The following is a 16,201-nucleotide window of genomic DNA, read 5'->3' as shown; positions in this document are numbered from 1 at the left end:
CCATCGCCGCGGACTGGCGGCAAAGCTTGGAAACCGAAACTACACTGCCAAGCTATTTTTCGGCCTGGTGACAGAACCCTCCTATCATTGTCACACCCACCGTTAAGCACATTTAAGAGGTGCGTGGGCTTCACTGCACCATGCAGTAGGCAGAATTTTTACTCTGTCATGCTAAGTTCCGCAAGTGGTCTTTCCCTGTATGTTATAGTTGACCAAAAACAAGATGGCGGAGCTCATGCTGAGAGAGTTATGGGTGAGGGAGCTAAATGTGCAACACATTATGGAAGGATCAAATAAAAAACAGCAACCTTTCTTGTGATCGTTTGAAGTGGGTGGTCAGCCATCTTGTTCACCTCAGTTGTCGTATGTAGGAAAGCCCACTTGTGGAATTGTCCACGAGGCCAAGACTAGCAGTTTCTGAATTCTGAATTCAACTGGTCCACACAATAAACGCCAGAGAAGAAAGAAAAAAAGAAAACGCATTTGTATTGTATTCCTGGCACTTTAAACTCTATCATTGCTTGATTTAGATATTGTGATTTTGTCATGGTCAAACTTATGAAAGTCGCCATGGTATATGATCTTTGATGATTGTTAGACAATTTTCTAATATTCAGAAATTCTCAAATATCAGTTTCTCGAATGCAAATATGAACTGAATATCAAACATATTCGATTCGTATTCGAAATATTGAATATTTGCTCACCCCTACTTTTTTTGCATTAATACTCTCCGAGAGCTAAACCTTAGCATTTGGCACTTTTTGACGGCAATAAATGCACAAGCATCTTTGCCAGCACAACACCTGATGCAAGTGAAGTTTTGCTGGTATGAAGATTATTCTTATTTGCATTCAGTTGACAGTTAGGTGGTTGAGGCTATAAATAAGGTTATTGTTTCTGTACTGTGGCTTCATCAGCATAATAAATTTACTAATTTATTTTGTTGCTGATGCCAGTGTGAGTGGCATCGTTTTGAGCTGTGTGGTCAGTAACTGTGATTTGCTTTCTATGCTTCTAGGGTGGCTTGGTGTTTGTTTGTGGCACCAGAGATGGCCTGATGCAAGTGAGCATGCGCAAGCATAACACAGACGATCTCATTGCTACTGTCTTGGCTGTGGAACCTATGAAGTTTATCTACAGGGGGAGGTAAATACATTTTTTCTTCCCCTTTATTTGTCTGCTGATCTCCCTTTTTTTTTTTCTTTTTCTGCCAAGAAAGTCTTTCCTGCTGAGCAGTGGCATTAAAGCCGATGTGTTTGCTTGCTGGCATGTTAGTTTTGGGTATCCTGTGTATCATTATTATACAAGGGTTGGCAGGCTACCATATTTACTCGCATAATGCTCTTTTTTTTCAGGGAAAATTGATGTGAAGTTATGGGGTGCTGATAATTAAGTGGGAAAAATTTTTGAGCAAATGTTTTGGACTGCGAAAAGCAAATTTAAATAGGCAGTGAACAGGATTCTCAAGCTAGCTATTGTAAATATAACCAAAACATTACTTTCAAACAAGGCTTACCTCTGTTATAAAGTACAGGGTCAGCATAAGCATGAACTGCCAAAGCACTTTATTTGCTTAGGCCAGCTGCCTGCAGCTTGATCATCACTACTTCTCGCATTTGGTGGTATAGCGTTCTGGATAAACTGTAGTCCGTACAGTTTTAATCAAGAGTCCGTGTCGACACTGCCATTGCTGATCGCTGCTTCATCAGCTCCTTCAACTTCTCCTTGGCTTCTTCTGGTGCTTTATCCTCGTCCCACATCAAGTGGTCTGCAGTCGCATCCGGAGCGTTAGAAATTACTGTTTTCTTGAAGCTTCTCATGACCACGTCTGTGGCAATCATGCCCTTTGCCTCCGATGTCCAGCTGCACAGCAGCTCCACAGATGGTGTCTTGATTTTGCCGCCTGGCGTCAGAGCATGTTGGCCTTCGCCCATCCATTCTGCATAAACCTCCGAACATTATCCTTGAATGGCTTGTTCAAAGGTGTGTTTAGAGGCTATAGCATTGATGTGAGGTGACCTGCTTTTACTGCTAGGTCTGTGCACAATTCTCTCAACTTCAAGCAAACAGACTCAGAAGGTGATCGCGAAAGCTATCAACTCACCCCTCTTTGGACCACAGAAGCCCCACGCTTCTTATTTGTTATCTTGAACTGGTCATGCTGTCGTCTCCAGTACCAGACGCAAAACTCGTTGATGCCAGAGTATCTGCTGGCAGCGCGGTTGCCGTGCTCTAATGCGTACTCGACAGCTTTTAGCTTGAGAGCAGGTATATCTCGTGTGCCACCCCACAGCGAAGCAGCACCAAGAGCACTGTGACTCAAGACACAAGGACATGACCTATGGCAGAGCACACTAACGCAGCCTGGAAGCATGCACGCCCAACCAGGCCAACTAGTTTCAGTAGCGTTCCAAAGATTGCGCTTGCTACCATGAGCGGACGGCTCTCGCAGCAGTAATTTTGTGCGAGTCGTAAAGTATCTGTACAGCTTTCCTTGTTGCTGAAAGTAGTCCCTTGAGCTACTACTGCTGAGCTGGCACAAGCAAGACACCATTTTCAAGGCATAAATGTTTGGCAAAGGACTGCGCAGACAGACTTGTATAGGGGGATGAAAAGGCCCAGGCTGTAGTGGTGACTACCATAGTGTCTCTTCATATACCCCACTGTTGGTGTGCTCATCTGAGGCCATATAGGTTTCTGTGTGTTATGCATTCATGTCGTGAGGTTACAAGGAGAAAGTAGTAGTGCTAGTGCTTTTGCTGCAAGGGTAATCAGCTGTGTTTCAAATGTAATGCTGTTAGCCTTGTGTTGACATAGCCCACACCTGCATTCTTAGTAGTATGTAATGATGATATTAACAGCATGACTGTGCAATGCAATATCTTATCTATATTTTTTTTTTCCTTTAGGATTGCTGTGTTCTCAATCAAAGTTCTTCGAGATGAACGGATCTGTGTTGTTGCGGAACAGCGACCAGACTGCACTGAAGAGGAGGTGAGCAGGCCTGGGGAAACTTGCCAAAGTAGAAAGCTTTTCAGCTGATCTATGCGTAAAGGGACATTAAAAGAAAATACTAAGACATGGGTTCGATCCCGGCCGCGGCAGCCGAATTTCAATGAAGGCGAAATTCTAGAGGCCTGTGGGCTGTGCGATGTCAGTGCACGTTAAAGAACCCCAGGTGGTCGAAATTTCCGGAGCCCTTCACTACGGCGTCCCTCAAAGTCTTGAGTTGCTTTGGGATGTTAAATCCCAATAAACCAGTAAGCCAACCAAAAGGGAATACTAAGTCCAGCTGGGTTGAGAGATAATTGTTCCAAGATTGCAAATATGTGATCTTTACTGAGAACAGAAGTTGAGTAAAGTAGAAAACTGTGCAAAAGCAAAGATTATAGTGACACACATTAAGAATTTCAGTAACTGAGCCTCATTCAGTGAATTCGCTGGCTGCAGTTGTTGCATTGATTTCATGTGCAATGCTGTTTCATTGTAAACTGTCATCACAAGGCAAAAAGAGCATGCCATGTGCATGGTAAATGCTGTTGAGATTCGAAAATGTGATACGTCGCTCACTTGATATGCCATCCAGTCACCCTTTGTGACACCATTGTGCACAGCAACTTCAGAAACGCAAGACAAGCGCTAGCTCTGAGTCATTCACACTCCTTTAGAACGACGAGATAACCATGTAGGTGTTGAAAAGGGCTTCATAGCATGAAGGATGGTAAGTTGAGCTTCAACGTGGACTGTATGATGACTCCATTTGTTGACAGAAATAGTAACGAAGAGCCTTCTGATCACTAGGCCAACTGGTGTTGTTTTAGCTTGGTTTCTCTGATCTTCCGGGAGCTCAGAGGCCTACACAGAAGAAACAAAAAATCTCAAGGGACAGTTACTACCTTTAGCGTGAAGTTTAGTGATAGCTTTGGTGGCACACAGTGTTTAATGTTTGCAGCTACGTCGGATTGCCTATAGTTAGTGGCATACACATTCAAATCTCGCATTCTGTGAGACCTTGTCACTCAGCACATTTGTGGGCAGCGTTCTGAGTGCGTTCATCACCAGGTGCACGTTAGTGGGCTGTGGCCTCCCCCTGCCGTGCTGCACAACGCCTCACCTTGGCTGAATCCACGTGTACTATCGGCCTCAAAATTTCGTGGGATGTGTGTACCTGGAAAAAAAATTATTCTGATGCCTTGCAACCCAGCCACTTGTTACTGTTGCCAGCTGATGGAGCATACTCATTCCACACACCTTCATGCATTTCAGTCGATTGGCTTACTTCACTTCGTCGAAATAACTTATTTCTTTTTCCTGCAATGCACAGACGGCCGTATAAGGTGATGTGGCAGATCTGTGTTGGCACAGTTTTCTTTTTTTGTTGATCGCCATCCCATTGCATCTTGAATTTGATTTAGCCATCACTTTTTCATTCCGCTGCTGCATGGGCTTCAGTAGGGTGGAGGCTTTCTATAAGTGGGATGAGTGGTGGGTGGAGGCTCATGGGGGAGAGATGCAGTTTTACTGTTTGGTGCCATGGAAGAGGCGCCTTCCATGCCTGGAGGCTGCCCGGAAGGTGCCTCGATCCATGGATTGTTCGCACAGACACACAGAACACAGCTTTTTTTTTTTTTTCCGAAAGAGAACTTAAATGCTAGTGCAGTAAAAAGCAGCACTTAACGTATTTACTCGCATAATAGGCGCACTTTTTTTCCAGAAAATCCGGCTCAAAGTTCAAGGTGCGCCTATTACGCGGGGTAAAATTTCCGGAAGTTTTTCGACTCGCAAAATTGAATACACCGCGTAAACGCACTCGTGTACGGGCCGCACCCCGTTTTCGCAAAGAAAATGTAAAAAAAAAAGGCTCCGCCGAGCCATGTCGCGGAGCCGAGGAAAGGCCATACTGTACATGCGCGGGGAGCAGTGACGTCACACGGGGCATAGCTGGTGCGCCGCTGCCGTTGCTGCGCGGGTGACTCAGAGGTGCCCCCACCGCACTCGCCAGTTGCGCATGCGCGGTGGCGGCGCTTAGCTAGTGTGCCGGGGCCGCCGACACTGCCGTGCGCTCTCCATCGCCTCTCTCTCTCTCTCCTCTCCGATGCGCAGTAACGGCGCACAGCTAGCGTGCCGGGGCCGCCGGCATGCAAGCTGTGCGTAGTGACATCATTTGGTCCTTGCGCATGCGCAGTATGGTCGTGCAAGAGCACGCGAAACGGTGAGACTGTGGGCAACGTAGCTCACGCAACAATATATGGCTACGCGCAGATGTTGCTTTCGCAATCCTCCAGGTTTCACCACAGCTGAACCACAGCCAATTTTTTTATTCAGCCCTTCTTTAGCTCTTAGCCCAACAAATTCTCTACTGTTGAGCTGCATGCTGCCCAGATCTTGCATTGAACTTGAACCATGATTATTCGAGCCATGGACTTGAGTGCCTGATTGGTAACATATATAATTGTTTGCGGTTTATGGTTTATGGGGGTTTAAAGTCCCAATGCGACTCAGGCTATGAGGGATGCCGTAGTGAAGGGCTGCCGAAATTTCGACCACCTGGGGTTCTTTAACATGCACTGACATCGCACAGTGCATGGGCCTCTAGAATTTTGCCTCCATTGAAATTCGACCGCTGCGGCCAAGATTGAACCTGCGTATGTTGGGTCGGCGGCCAAGTGCCATAACCACTGAGCCACCGCGGTGGCACCTACATGTGTTATGCTTGCACACCTTAATGCATGTCAACATGTGTGAGAAAATTTCTTTGTGGGTTTATGCAAGGTGGTCATTTTTTTTTTCTTTCTTTCTTTGAAGAGCTTTCAGTGGATGAGCAGAGTCCTGCAAGCTGTAGACAGCATTCACCAGGTTGGAATCTACTGCCTGGCCTTGGTTCCACCGAACTACTTGCCAAAGGTGACTTCCGTTTCTGTCACAGAACCACCTCAAATAATTTTATATGCTGTCAGTACAGTCCAGTTGGTGCATTCTGTATTGATACTTTTTGTCAGTTGTCACATTGCAAAATCTTGTGTAAACTCCGGTATGCTATGTGCCTTCTTTTTGTGTCATAGTTCCATGCTGTCCTCACATGTTATTTCAATGCTTAGACCCAGAATTAAGCTACGAGAAGCAGTGTCACCAAAATATAACAGGCAGAAAAATAAAATTTCTAAGCCCAACAGAGTGGCGCACTTTGTTGCCAATATGGAACAACACAGACATCTTGCATTATAGCTGATAATAATGGTAATGGTTGTGTCACTCAACTGACATCTTTGTCATTGTCATTGATGCTGGCCTGTTTACACTTAACAGCAGCAGTCCAGCAACAGCAACTACACCACGGAGTTACCATGCCTTTAAATATGGAGATGCATTTTGGCCGTCAGTGGTGGCCTTTGCCTGTTCAGTAAAACTTCGTTAGCTGGAAAATGTTCAGTTTGTCCAAAGCTCCAAATTACTGTAAAAACCCGTGTGTACAGTAGACTCGCAATAATTCAGACTCAGATAATGTGTACTTTCAGTTAATTCAAACAAATTTCAAAATTTTGGTTGGCTTTCTGTATTTTCAATTAATTTCAAAGCCACTTAATTTATACTGCAATTTCTCATACATTCGGTTAATTAAAACTTTTTCTTGCTCCAATTTTCCCAGTACACAAAAGAGCGGCTACTGAGGTTGGATACATCATGCTTCCGACACCGCGTGAGCTGAAAATCAGCCCCTCCAACCAGTTAACTCAGACGCTGGGTGAAGGGGGGTTGTGTCAATTGGAGTAGCCCTGTCGCTGCATAGTTTTGTTTTCTAAGCTTCACTATCAGCCCACAACAAGTGCGGCTGCCTGCTGTTCGTCAGCAAGCAGAGCCCAGCTGAGCGCCGGTTCGGACTCTAATCGTCATGTCACCATTTTGATCCACATATAAAATTGTTTGGATCCACATATATTACGAGGCAGAAATTTGACTCCTAAACTCTGGAAAAAACCTCATATTGCTCTAGGCTCCCTTTAAGACGAACTCTGTTAAGATGACTTCTCGGATACGATAAACAAGTGAGACTGTTTGGTTGGCTTCCCATAGGACTCGATGTAAAAAAAATCCGCTAAGGTGAACTATTTCGCGTGTCCTTCGGTTAAGACGAACTTCTGCAGTCACCTCGAACCATGGTGACCCTGCGTAATGGCACTATCAGAGAGCATCCACACATCATTAAGGAAAGAGAAAATTGCATAAAATGCTATGCAAGAAAGAGCACCCCCACAAGATGGCTTCTGCACATCTTCGTGCAAAGCTGTGGGGATGCAGTCTTGCGAGAGCATGCTTTCTTTGGGGAAAGCAGTCTTGGCAATGTGGAAAAGCTAGGACACGTATCGCGGCTATGCTGGCGCAGATCTCAACTTCACACACGCACCACATGCTGAGCGTTTCCCACCACAGTCTGATAGTCGTGTATGCTTGAAGTGCACCCGCTCGTTGACTTGGGGCTTAAAAACTCCGGAGCTGCATTTTCAACAGGTGTGGCACCGCAACATACGTTATCGCAGTGCAGAGATGGCCAGATATTGGCGTCACGCACATTGCCTGCAGCGTACAGGAAGGCACATGGTGTGCCTGCTTGTGGCGTTGGTAACAGCTATGCTGCAGAAGGAGAGAGATAAGGGAGAGAGGTGTAAGATTACCCTGCTGGGCACTTTTGAAGTGCTCGGAGCAGGATAGAAAGCAAAAATTTGAAGTAAACACACAAGTAGCAGCCATTGTGGAATACAGTAAGAAAAAACTTACCGGGAGAAAAGAAAACTGCACCAGTGCCGTTTTCAAGTAGAATAACATAAACGTTTTCATGCTCTGTCTTTAGCTCATTTCATGCAAAGTGCAATAAATGCTCTATTTGTAATTATCCTATCTCTGCAGGGCTATTTTATTCATTGTCTTCATGTAACATATATTTGGACGCACCTAGCATGCTACACACCTTTTTTAGGTATGCTAGGGCACTTCTGTAAAGATGAACTTCTTATAAGGCGAACGGATTTTCTGGTCCCTTCAAGTTTATCTTAAAGGGAGTCTACTGTATATGTGGATTGTGGATTCTTGTGGTTATTGGTGGGCTCTCCAAAATTGCCAGAAACTATACGCATCATAGTAAATTCTTTTGATGAAAACCAGGCTGGTGGTCGGCTGCTTTTGCGATGGAAACTGCGCACGTAGTTTTGCCCCAATAAAGAATCACGCAGGTGGAACCGAGAAGAAACACGTTTGCGCTGGAATGGCGAGACACCTTCTGGTGAGAAAGTTAAAAGACCAATGACCCACCTGAATCGCCATTCTAAACTGCGCAGAACCGCGCCCAGCTGGCTCGCCGATCCACTGCCAGGCATGCTATCGTCGTGATCTGGAGCAAAACTCGGAAAAGGGAACCAAAACTATGTGGCGGCACAATTTTTTGGCGCCAGGGCCTTTTGAATGTCATCACGCCTGTCTTTGTCTGTCTTTGTCATGTCAGAGAGGTGCATGAACACCTCCGACATGGTATTTGACGTGATGCGGGATATTATTGTCAGATACAACTTAAGAACGTGGCAGCTTTTCTTCATTAAAAGACCCCCTTACAGCCAATGGCATCGGCCGATTCTCATGACCCTGCTAGTGTGACAAAGCAGGGAGTGCTAGATGAAAGGGTGTAATCCCTTCCCTCTATTGTCGAGGATGGACCTCTCTCGTCATTGTGGCACCACTCCCTGCATTGTCGTGCTAGCATGGTCATAAGAATCGCCCAACACCATTGGCTGGAAAGGGGTCCTTTGATGGGGAAAAGTCACTGAGTTCTTGAGTTGTATCCAACTATAGTGTGATCATTCACTATGTCAATCATACAGCGACAGTCTCCTGTCAGGAGCATGTCCGAATTAGCTGGTATGGTCCCAGCAGCATCCAAATTAATAGGCGTCTGACGTCCAGACTTGTATGGCCATTGGTTGGGACCACATCAGCAGTCTAAATTATCTGGATTCCTGAATCAAAGGGGTTTGAATTTATGAGGTTTTACTGCACAGCAACACGGTGTATGTCTTTTGCAGACCCCCCTCGGTGGCATCCATCTGCCCGAAACCAAGCGGCGCTTTCTTGAAGGCAGCCTGCACCCCGCCAATGTGCTCATGTGCCCTCACACTTGCGTCACCAACCTGCCCAAGCCCCGTGAGGTGCATCCAGGTAATGCAGAACCCCCCTATCTTCCGGGTCATTGCTGCTACTGACTGCTTGTGCTAGGCTTTGCATGCACAGCTTTGTCCATATCCTGTGGGTTGGCTTCATGTGCGTGGACATTCGCCTCGGCCTCTCTCAACTGCTGTCTCAAGCTCTGGCCTCTGCTGTGGTTGCCTTGTGTGGCTTGGCAGTTTCTATCTGACTTGGCAACTTAGGAAGACTTGGGCTCTCTGAGGGACCATGTGTCCTGCTTTTGTCTGTGACAGGCTGACAGCTCAATGGACGTGGAGCATTGCACCACAGTGTTGGTTTTTTGGGGAGACCATATCCTTCCTGTCTTGTGCCCCTGCCCTTGACCCCATTTCTATTAGCACAGGGAGACTTCACATCATTCATTTCTTCTCCCTGCATTTCATAAAAGTGTTCCTCAGGCTTCACTCTACATAAACTATCACTGACCATCCCTACGAAAGTGCGTGGTAGCATTTTCTGCCTTTGTGACTTGGCACTTGAGCGTTTTGTGCCCTTTGCTGTAAACACTGGCGCATTCACCTTGTGCAGTAATAAGTTGTCACGTATGTCTGCCTCGTATCCATTTGTGAAAGTAAGTGTTCGTGCACTCTTGTTTTTTCTAATCATTGTGAAACTGACAGAAAGTATCTTTATTTGTCATGCACTCCAGCGGACCTGTCACAAGATTCTCCAAGTAACGTTGTCCCCCTTTCTTCCACACACTGTGTTGCATGGAATGGCTTGGCTTGTTTCATTTTTCCTTTGTTGCCACTTTTTTCTGTTGCTTGCGGGTGTGTGTGTGTGTGTGCGTGACTGTGCGTGTGTGTGTGTCTATCACTTTTGTTCTACCATGGACACGAAATTCGATTTTATTTTTTATCACCACCTACACATTGTCATGTTTGCATTCTTTCACTCCTATCATGCAGTGCAGAAGCAGTATCTCCTTTATCGTATGTTGCAGTCTGCAGGGAAGCGATGGGGCATACTTGTTTTAACTTTACGTGAGAGAAGCGGGGGTATGTAGTGTTGGGTTATGCTGCTCCATGTGCATTCAAGCGCATCAAAGAGTGTTCATGCTTTCCCTTCCTTCAAACCATTTCTTGGGTCGCATAATGCTTTGACTTTACTAATGTTTAATCACTTCATGCCACAAGCTCATCTAAGTGAAGCAGTACTGGCTGACCTGTGATGATTTGCAAAATCAGAAATGGCTGCAAGTGAAAGAATTCAAACAACCCTGTGGTCTTCACTGGGTTGGTATTGTGTTGCTGTAGTTGTGAGCGCTGCCTGCATCACTACTGGTGCATGTATGAGTGTTATGGAACAAACACTTCACTGCATCGTGTTGCATTTTCCCACAAATTCAGTGTGAAACACTACCTGTGTGAGCACTGCTTATATACTTTCTTTGTGTAATTGAGCTGCTTCTGTGTGCATTAACGTATTCTGTAAGGTTGTTTTGTTAGGTATTGGAATTGCAAGACCCGATCATGTCGCAAAATAGGCTCACTAAGTCTAGTTTTTGCGTTTGTTGTATGTCAAAAATATTCTCGATAATTTTTTTTTTTTTTTGTGGTACCTCTTTTGTGGCCTGAGCATTGCAATGCATAGACATTGTTCTAGTGCATTTACTTTTCAGGGTGGTGCTAAACATAAAAGTCACTAGCTGTACTTGAGAATTTGTGCTCATTGTATACATGGTAGGTGTCCAAGCTAGCATACTCCAGTACTGTTCTTTTTTTTTGTTGTTGTTTATTTTTGCCTTTGATGTTGTCAAGATAGATTTAATTTTACTGGGGTTAGATGGATAAAATTTAAACTGGCGTAGACCAGATCCATTTGCAGTTGTGGTTATTTAATGCATCACTGCATGTGAAAGCAGTGATAAACCACATAATTGGCGAGGTTGAAAGTATTCAAAGGGAGAAAAAAAGAAAGTACAGTCAGGGACAAAAGTCTCCAGACCGCGTGATTTGTAAATGAAGCAGACAGCCCTGTTATTTAGTCACTGGCTGAAGCCCACGCTTGTGGATGTGAAAAAAGATCTGGACTTTCACCTCTACTAGTTTAGTCTCCAACCTACAGCTAATAATAAAGCTGTTGGCTTTGTTTGCGGATCACGTGGTCCAGAGACATTTGTCCCCCACACTACTTTGGTCATAATTTTATACATTCTATCTTTGTGATATATTTTTGTAAGCTTGATTTTTTTTCTGCATGTTTGTATTCGTGTATGTGTATGTGTGTGCATATTTTGGTTTTCCCTATCTTGCTTCTGATGGCTATAATGGCTTTGCACTTTCGGTCATGAGAAGAAAAAAACTGAATGCAAAGAAATTAAAGTTGGCATGTGCGTTATTGATAAAGGGATTGGGTTTTACTTTTTTTTTTAAGGCCAGTTCACAGTTCAGCTTGCTTTGTTTTGCAAGTACCCAGTTAAGTAAAAAATCGCTGCACTCAGGATTGGTGCTCATGATACACTGTGGAACGTCTTGTATAGCTAGGTACCTAGAAAGTTCCAAGTGCAGCTACTTTGCACATGTGCTATCTTTTGAGTCTCTCACTATTGGAGCATAGTTATTACAGTAGAACCTTGCTGTAGTAAACTTGCATATAGTAAAAAACATGGGTATAGTTTCATGAGTCTAGTTTGGCCTTTCATGGACAGCTGCACATTTATTTATTTTTTTCTTTATTAAAAAGACATTTTTAATAAAGAAACAGTTATAGTAAAGAGCGTTTGGTCATGGTGATGTGCTTCGCAGGGAATGATGCTATCAGAGCATGTGTGCAATCTAGGACGTCTCAGAGCAACAGATACAAAATGGCATAATTGCAAAGCCAACTGTTGAAGCAAATGGATATCACTATCCGAGACTGTAAAATGGCGCTCTTTCAAATGGCTTAACCACTAGGCTCGGGAGCCACTAGGAGAAGCCAACTTTTTGAAGACCTTGGGGTCAGAGTCAAAGCTCGTGACGCGAATGGAAAAAACAAAAACAAAATCAGGGTGTGAACGTGGGAAGAAGGTGGTGCAGGCCGCTAAGAAAAGAAAAGCAGTAAAACAGCTGTGAGGTGTAGGGAAGGGAAAAAAGGCCGAACAGTCGCCGCACTGGGTAGTGCAAAGCACGAAGTAGCGACGGCAAGAAGTGGAGGTGCGGCAGCACAGCGCGGGAGGTTTTTGCTGCTCTTAATTGTGTCCGACGCGTTTCTTAACTGTAGCCTCCTAAATGACATTGAGGCTGCGGAAGACAACGCCGTGCTCCCGTAAAGCTTTCATTTACATGTGGACCCAAACTCCCCCCTCGCTATTCGTGGCTGCATTATATTCATGGAAATATGGCACTTCTGCAATTCCTTGACGAAATTGAAACTGTGATACTTTAAAATGCGATAACTGAAAATAAGTCACCAGCACATATTGAGATGATTAGAACAGGATGCAGAGTATTTCGAAGTGTTTCTTTTCTAAACTGGTGCTGTGTGTGGCCTAGCTAATTGTGTAGTTGTAGTTGATTAGGAAAAAACATTGTATTAAAACCGTGTTAACGAACTGTGCAGCTGCTCATATATTTGGTCTTTAGCCAGTTTGGAAAAATTGGGTTTGGATATGCAGCTACTAAGGCTTAATGTGAGCAAATTACTTCTTGCACTCAGCAGCTGCTTGCATTGTGCAGCGTCATTTTTAGGTTTTGTTTGTATAACCAGAGCTTCTAAGTCACATTTGTATCCTGCAGCAAATAGCTTCAGTAACATTTTTCACCCTATGCCATTACTTTGCTTACTGGTTGTAGTGGAGCTAAATTAGATCTTTAGCAGTTGTTTTGTGCAGTCTAGGATAAAGCAAATTCTGAGGCTTTTGTGTGGAAGTGGTGCAGCGTACCTGTAACTGGTAGTGCTGTAAAAGAAAGCCGTTGAAGGGTTCTTTCAGGAGTAATTTCTTATGCGCTTGCTTTTTCAAAAATGTCAGATAACTTTTAATGATGTGCATCAGTTCCTGTAGCTTCTTTTCCTTGTTTTCATTATCTCTCTCTTTTTGCAAGTGCTTTCTCTAGTTATGAAGAGCTGATTCGAGGAATATTTTGATGACAATTGGTGAATCGTCGTAAGCAGGCTTGTTCGAATAATGGATTTTTGGTTCGAAGAGAATAGTGATTTTTTCAAATACTTTTGAAGTGAATATTTCGAACATGTTTAGCACACAAAGCCGTTACATGAAAAAAAAAAAGAGAGAAAGCATTGAAGCTTTGATGCATTCATTGAAGCTGTGTTAACCTTTTGCAAAAATGGCCGTCTGCACTCTGCAAAACGCCCAAGCCGTGGCTACTAAGTGCCCTGTGCTGGTGCCCGTTTTTTTGCTTTTTCACTTGGGGCTTAAACAGTTGTGAGCTGAATTTTTAACTGACACGGCATCACAGTACACACTGTCGTGATGTAGAAATGACCAGATATTGATGCTATGGGCACTGCCTGTGGTGGACAGAACGGCACACGGTGCACCTGCTCGTAGAGTTAATAACAGCCACACTGCAGAAGGAGCAAGATAAGAGAGATGCACAGCTGCCAATCTGGGAGTGCAATCGGAGCCTTAAAAGTAAAGTCTGGAAGAAAAATAAAACAAAACAAATAGCAGGGGCTGTGAAAAGAAAAAAACTAGACCAGTGTTCTTTTCAAGTAGGACAGTGCGACTTTGTTTTATGTCTTTAGTGTTCAGCTGACATCATGCATGGTGCCACGTATGTTCCATCTGCAATTATTCTCACATTGCAAGGTCATCTTACTCATTGTTTTCATGTAACACTTATTTGGACATGCATACATATTTTTTTTGGAGGGGGCACTTCTGATAAGACAAACAAATTTTTCGGTCCCTTCAAGTTCGTCTTAAAGGGAGTCTACTTATTTCCACAAGTGGTGGGCTGACTTGTAGCTTACTCTGTCCGCATTTTGTCAGGCTCATAATTATTTGCTTAGGCAAGTTTGGTGTTCTGTGGTGGCTTGTTTGCATCTTGTGCTCACTGGGCTGTGAACTGGCCTTTGGTTGGGTTGCTTGGAATGTGGTGGTGGTGCAGCAGTGTCTGCAAGCCGTTCGTGTGTTCTTTTGAGTGGGTGCTGCACGTCTGCACGGGAGGTGGTAATGGCTGTTCACTTCCAGAAGTGGGCCCTGCATCTGTGATGGTGGGCAACATGGTGCAAGGGGTGCGGCTGGCCATGGCTCAAGGCCGGGACATTGGCATCATTGATGAGGATAGCGACACGGCCCGCAAGTACCAGTTCATCTCTGAGATCCTTCGCTGGCGAGCCACCACCACAGCTGACCATGCTGTCTTCACCCTGCTTAATGCCAAGGTAAGGTTTCCAGTGCAGAGATCTCCACCGTGCTACTGTCATTGTAGCTGTAGTGGCCAGTGAAGAGGTATGGGTCATTACAGGGTACGAATTCTGTGAGACTTATTGTAGGGTGAGTAGGCAAATCCATTTTTGAGAAAAGCACAGTTGTTCATGCAAGGATAGGAACTGAAAAAACAAGGGACTGACAAGAAACTGTTTGTTGTGTCTCTGCTCTCCTCTTGCCTGAAGCACTATACTTTTTCACTTGGCTTGCTTTGCACAAGGTTGCAGGATCGATTCTCGGCTGTGGTAGTCACATTTCATTGGAGATCAAATACAGAATTTCTTCTGTAACACAGTTCTGTGCACATTTAATGAAGGAGTTGTTCTGTTCCTTGGAAATGTCGAATAAACACATGCAGACAGTAGAGGAGGTTGCCGTCTACATTTCAGCCAAGTTAGACTGTGCGGCACATATGTTTAGATATGGAGCACCAAGCAGTTTTTTTCTTTGCTTCTTACAGCAGGTTACCCCATCTCTGATATGGGGTCAACTTGCAGATGTGGGCATGGCAGGGCACATGTAAGGCATGTAAGGCACCAATGGAAAACTTATAAGGCCCTGCAAGTCTACCATTGGTCAATCATCAGGATGTCAAAAGCACAAAATCTGCATTACTACATTACAAAACTGCATTAAACACAAACACACACAGAGACACGCACACATGCACAGGCTTGCTTTCTGGGTTCCTTGGTCCATGTTTCGGCTGTCTGTTGAGTTCAGACATTACCCATTGAGGGGCCAAACGAGCATGCCACAAAAAACTCCCGTCAACTTTGAACGAAAGGGCGCAGGGTCTCACGGAAACAAGCATACAGCATGAAAATGATGGTCGCTAACTACAGATATGAAGAAAGTACGCTTGCTAGAATGTGGAGGTGGTCACCTCACTAGATTATCGAGCTGGATTCTCTGGGAGGAAGGATAAAGCAATTAAAAGGGCGCACAAAATAAGGAAACAGCGCCGGGAGCCTCCCCCTCTCTCTTTGCCTCCTCTTCCCACGCCCCAGAAATACTCCACAAAACAAAAAATGAGAAAAAATACTTGCAAAGGTGGGGCCATGACGTAGACATCTGACATACTCCACCACACTGCATGCCTCTTGCTAAAATCTGTGAGGAAGGCAAATTTCGCTTGCTGAAGCTGGTCAACCAGGGGAAAGAGAGAAAAACTTCACAGACGGAATGGAAGAAGGGAATGATGAATTAGATTGATTGTTGTGGCTGTAACTTTGCTGTTAATTAGTGTTTTAAAAAAGTGTTTGCGGCTGCGCGTTCTGGGGACGATGCGTCGCAACCACCAGGATAGTGCACATCATCGACAAGACAGTGGTCAGTGGCCCTTTAAGAGCCCCAGTCATTTAAAATTAATTCTGTCTTTTACTGTGGTGTCTCTTGTAGCCCGGGCTGAGCTTTGTGAAATGAGGTTTAGTTTTTTGGTATATGTGAAAGTTCTATATAACAGCATTATTTGCAAAGGGCTTCCGGAGTACAGTGAAATACGTGCTCGAAATCCGTTTCAGTATGCTGAAATGCATATTGAAATGCTGAATCGGTTGAGGTGTTGGATTCATGCCTCACGAATACTAATGA

General features: G+C 44.5%; 1 protein-coding gene across 7 annotated transcripts in view; it reads left to right on the top strand.

Annotated features, from left to right (window-relative positions):
• Window positions 1-16,201, top strand: part of DIP2 (disco-interacting protein 2) — a 191,275-nt gene that overhangs the window by 148,171 nt on the left and 26,903 nt on the right. For all 7 annotated transcript variants that reach the window (XM_089578587.1, XM_089578589.1, XM_089578592.1 and 4 more), the window contains 5 exons: window positions 1,022-1,149; window positions 2,913-2,997; window positions 5,809-5,907; window positions 9,072-9,204; window positions 14,369-14,562. In XM_089578587.1, coding sequence (XP_089434713.1) covers window positions 1,022-1,149; window positions 2,913-2,997; window positions 5,809-5,907; window positions 9,072-9,204; window positions 14,369-14,562 — 639 coding nt within the window. The remainder of the gene's footprint in view (window positions 1-1,021; window positions 1,150-2,912; window positions 2,998-5,808; window positions 5,908-9,071; window positions 9,205-14,368; window positions 14,563-16,201) is intronic.

The sequence above is a fragment of the Amblyomma mixtum genome, chromosome 3 (assembly GCF_055824585.1).
Source record: "Amblyomma mixtum isolate Tamu chromosome 3, ASM5582458v1, whole genome shotgun sequence".
Classification (NCBI taxonomy): domain Eukaryota; kingdom Metazoa; phylum Arthropoda; class Arachnida; order Ixodida; family Ixodidae; genus Amblyomma; species Amblyomma mixtum.
This window is presented reverse-complemented; position numbering and strand designations above follow the sequence as displayed.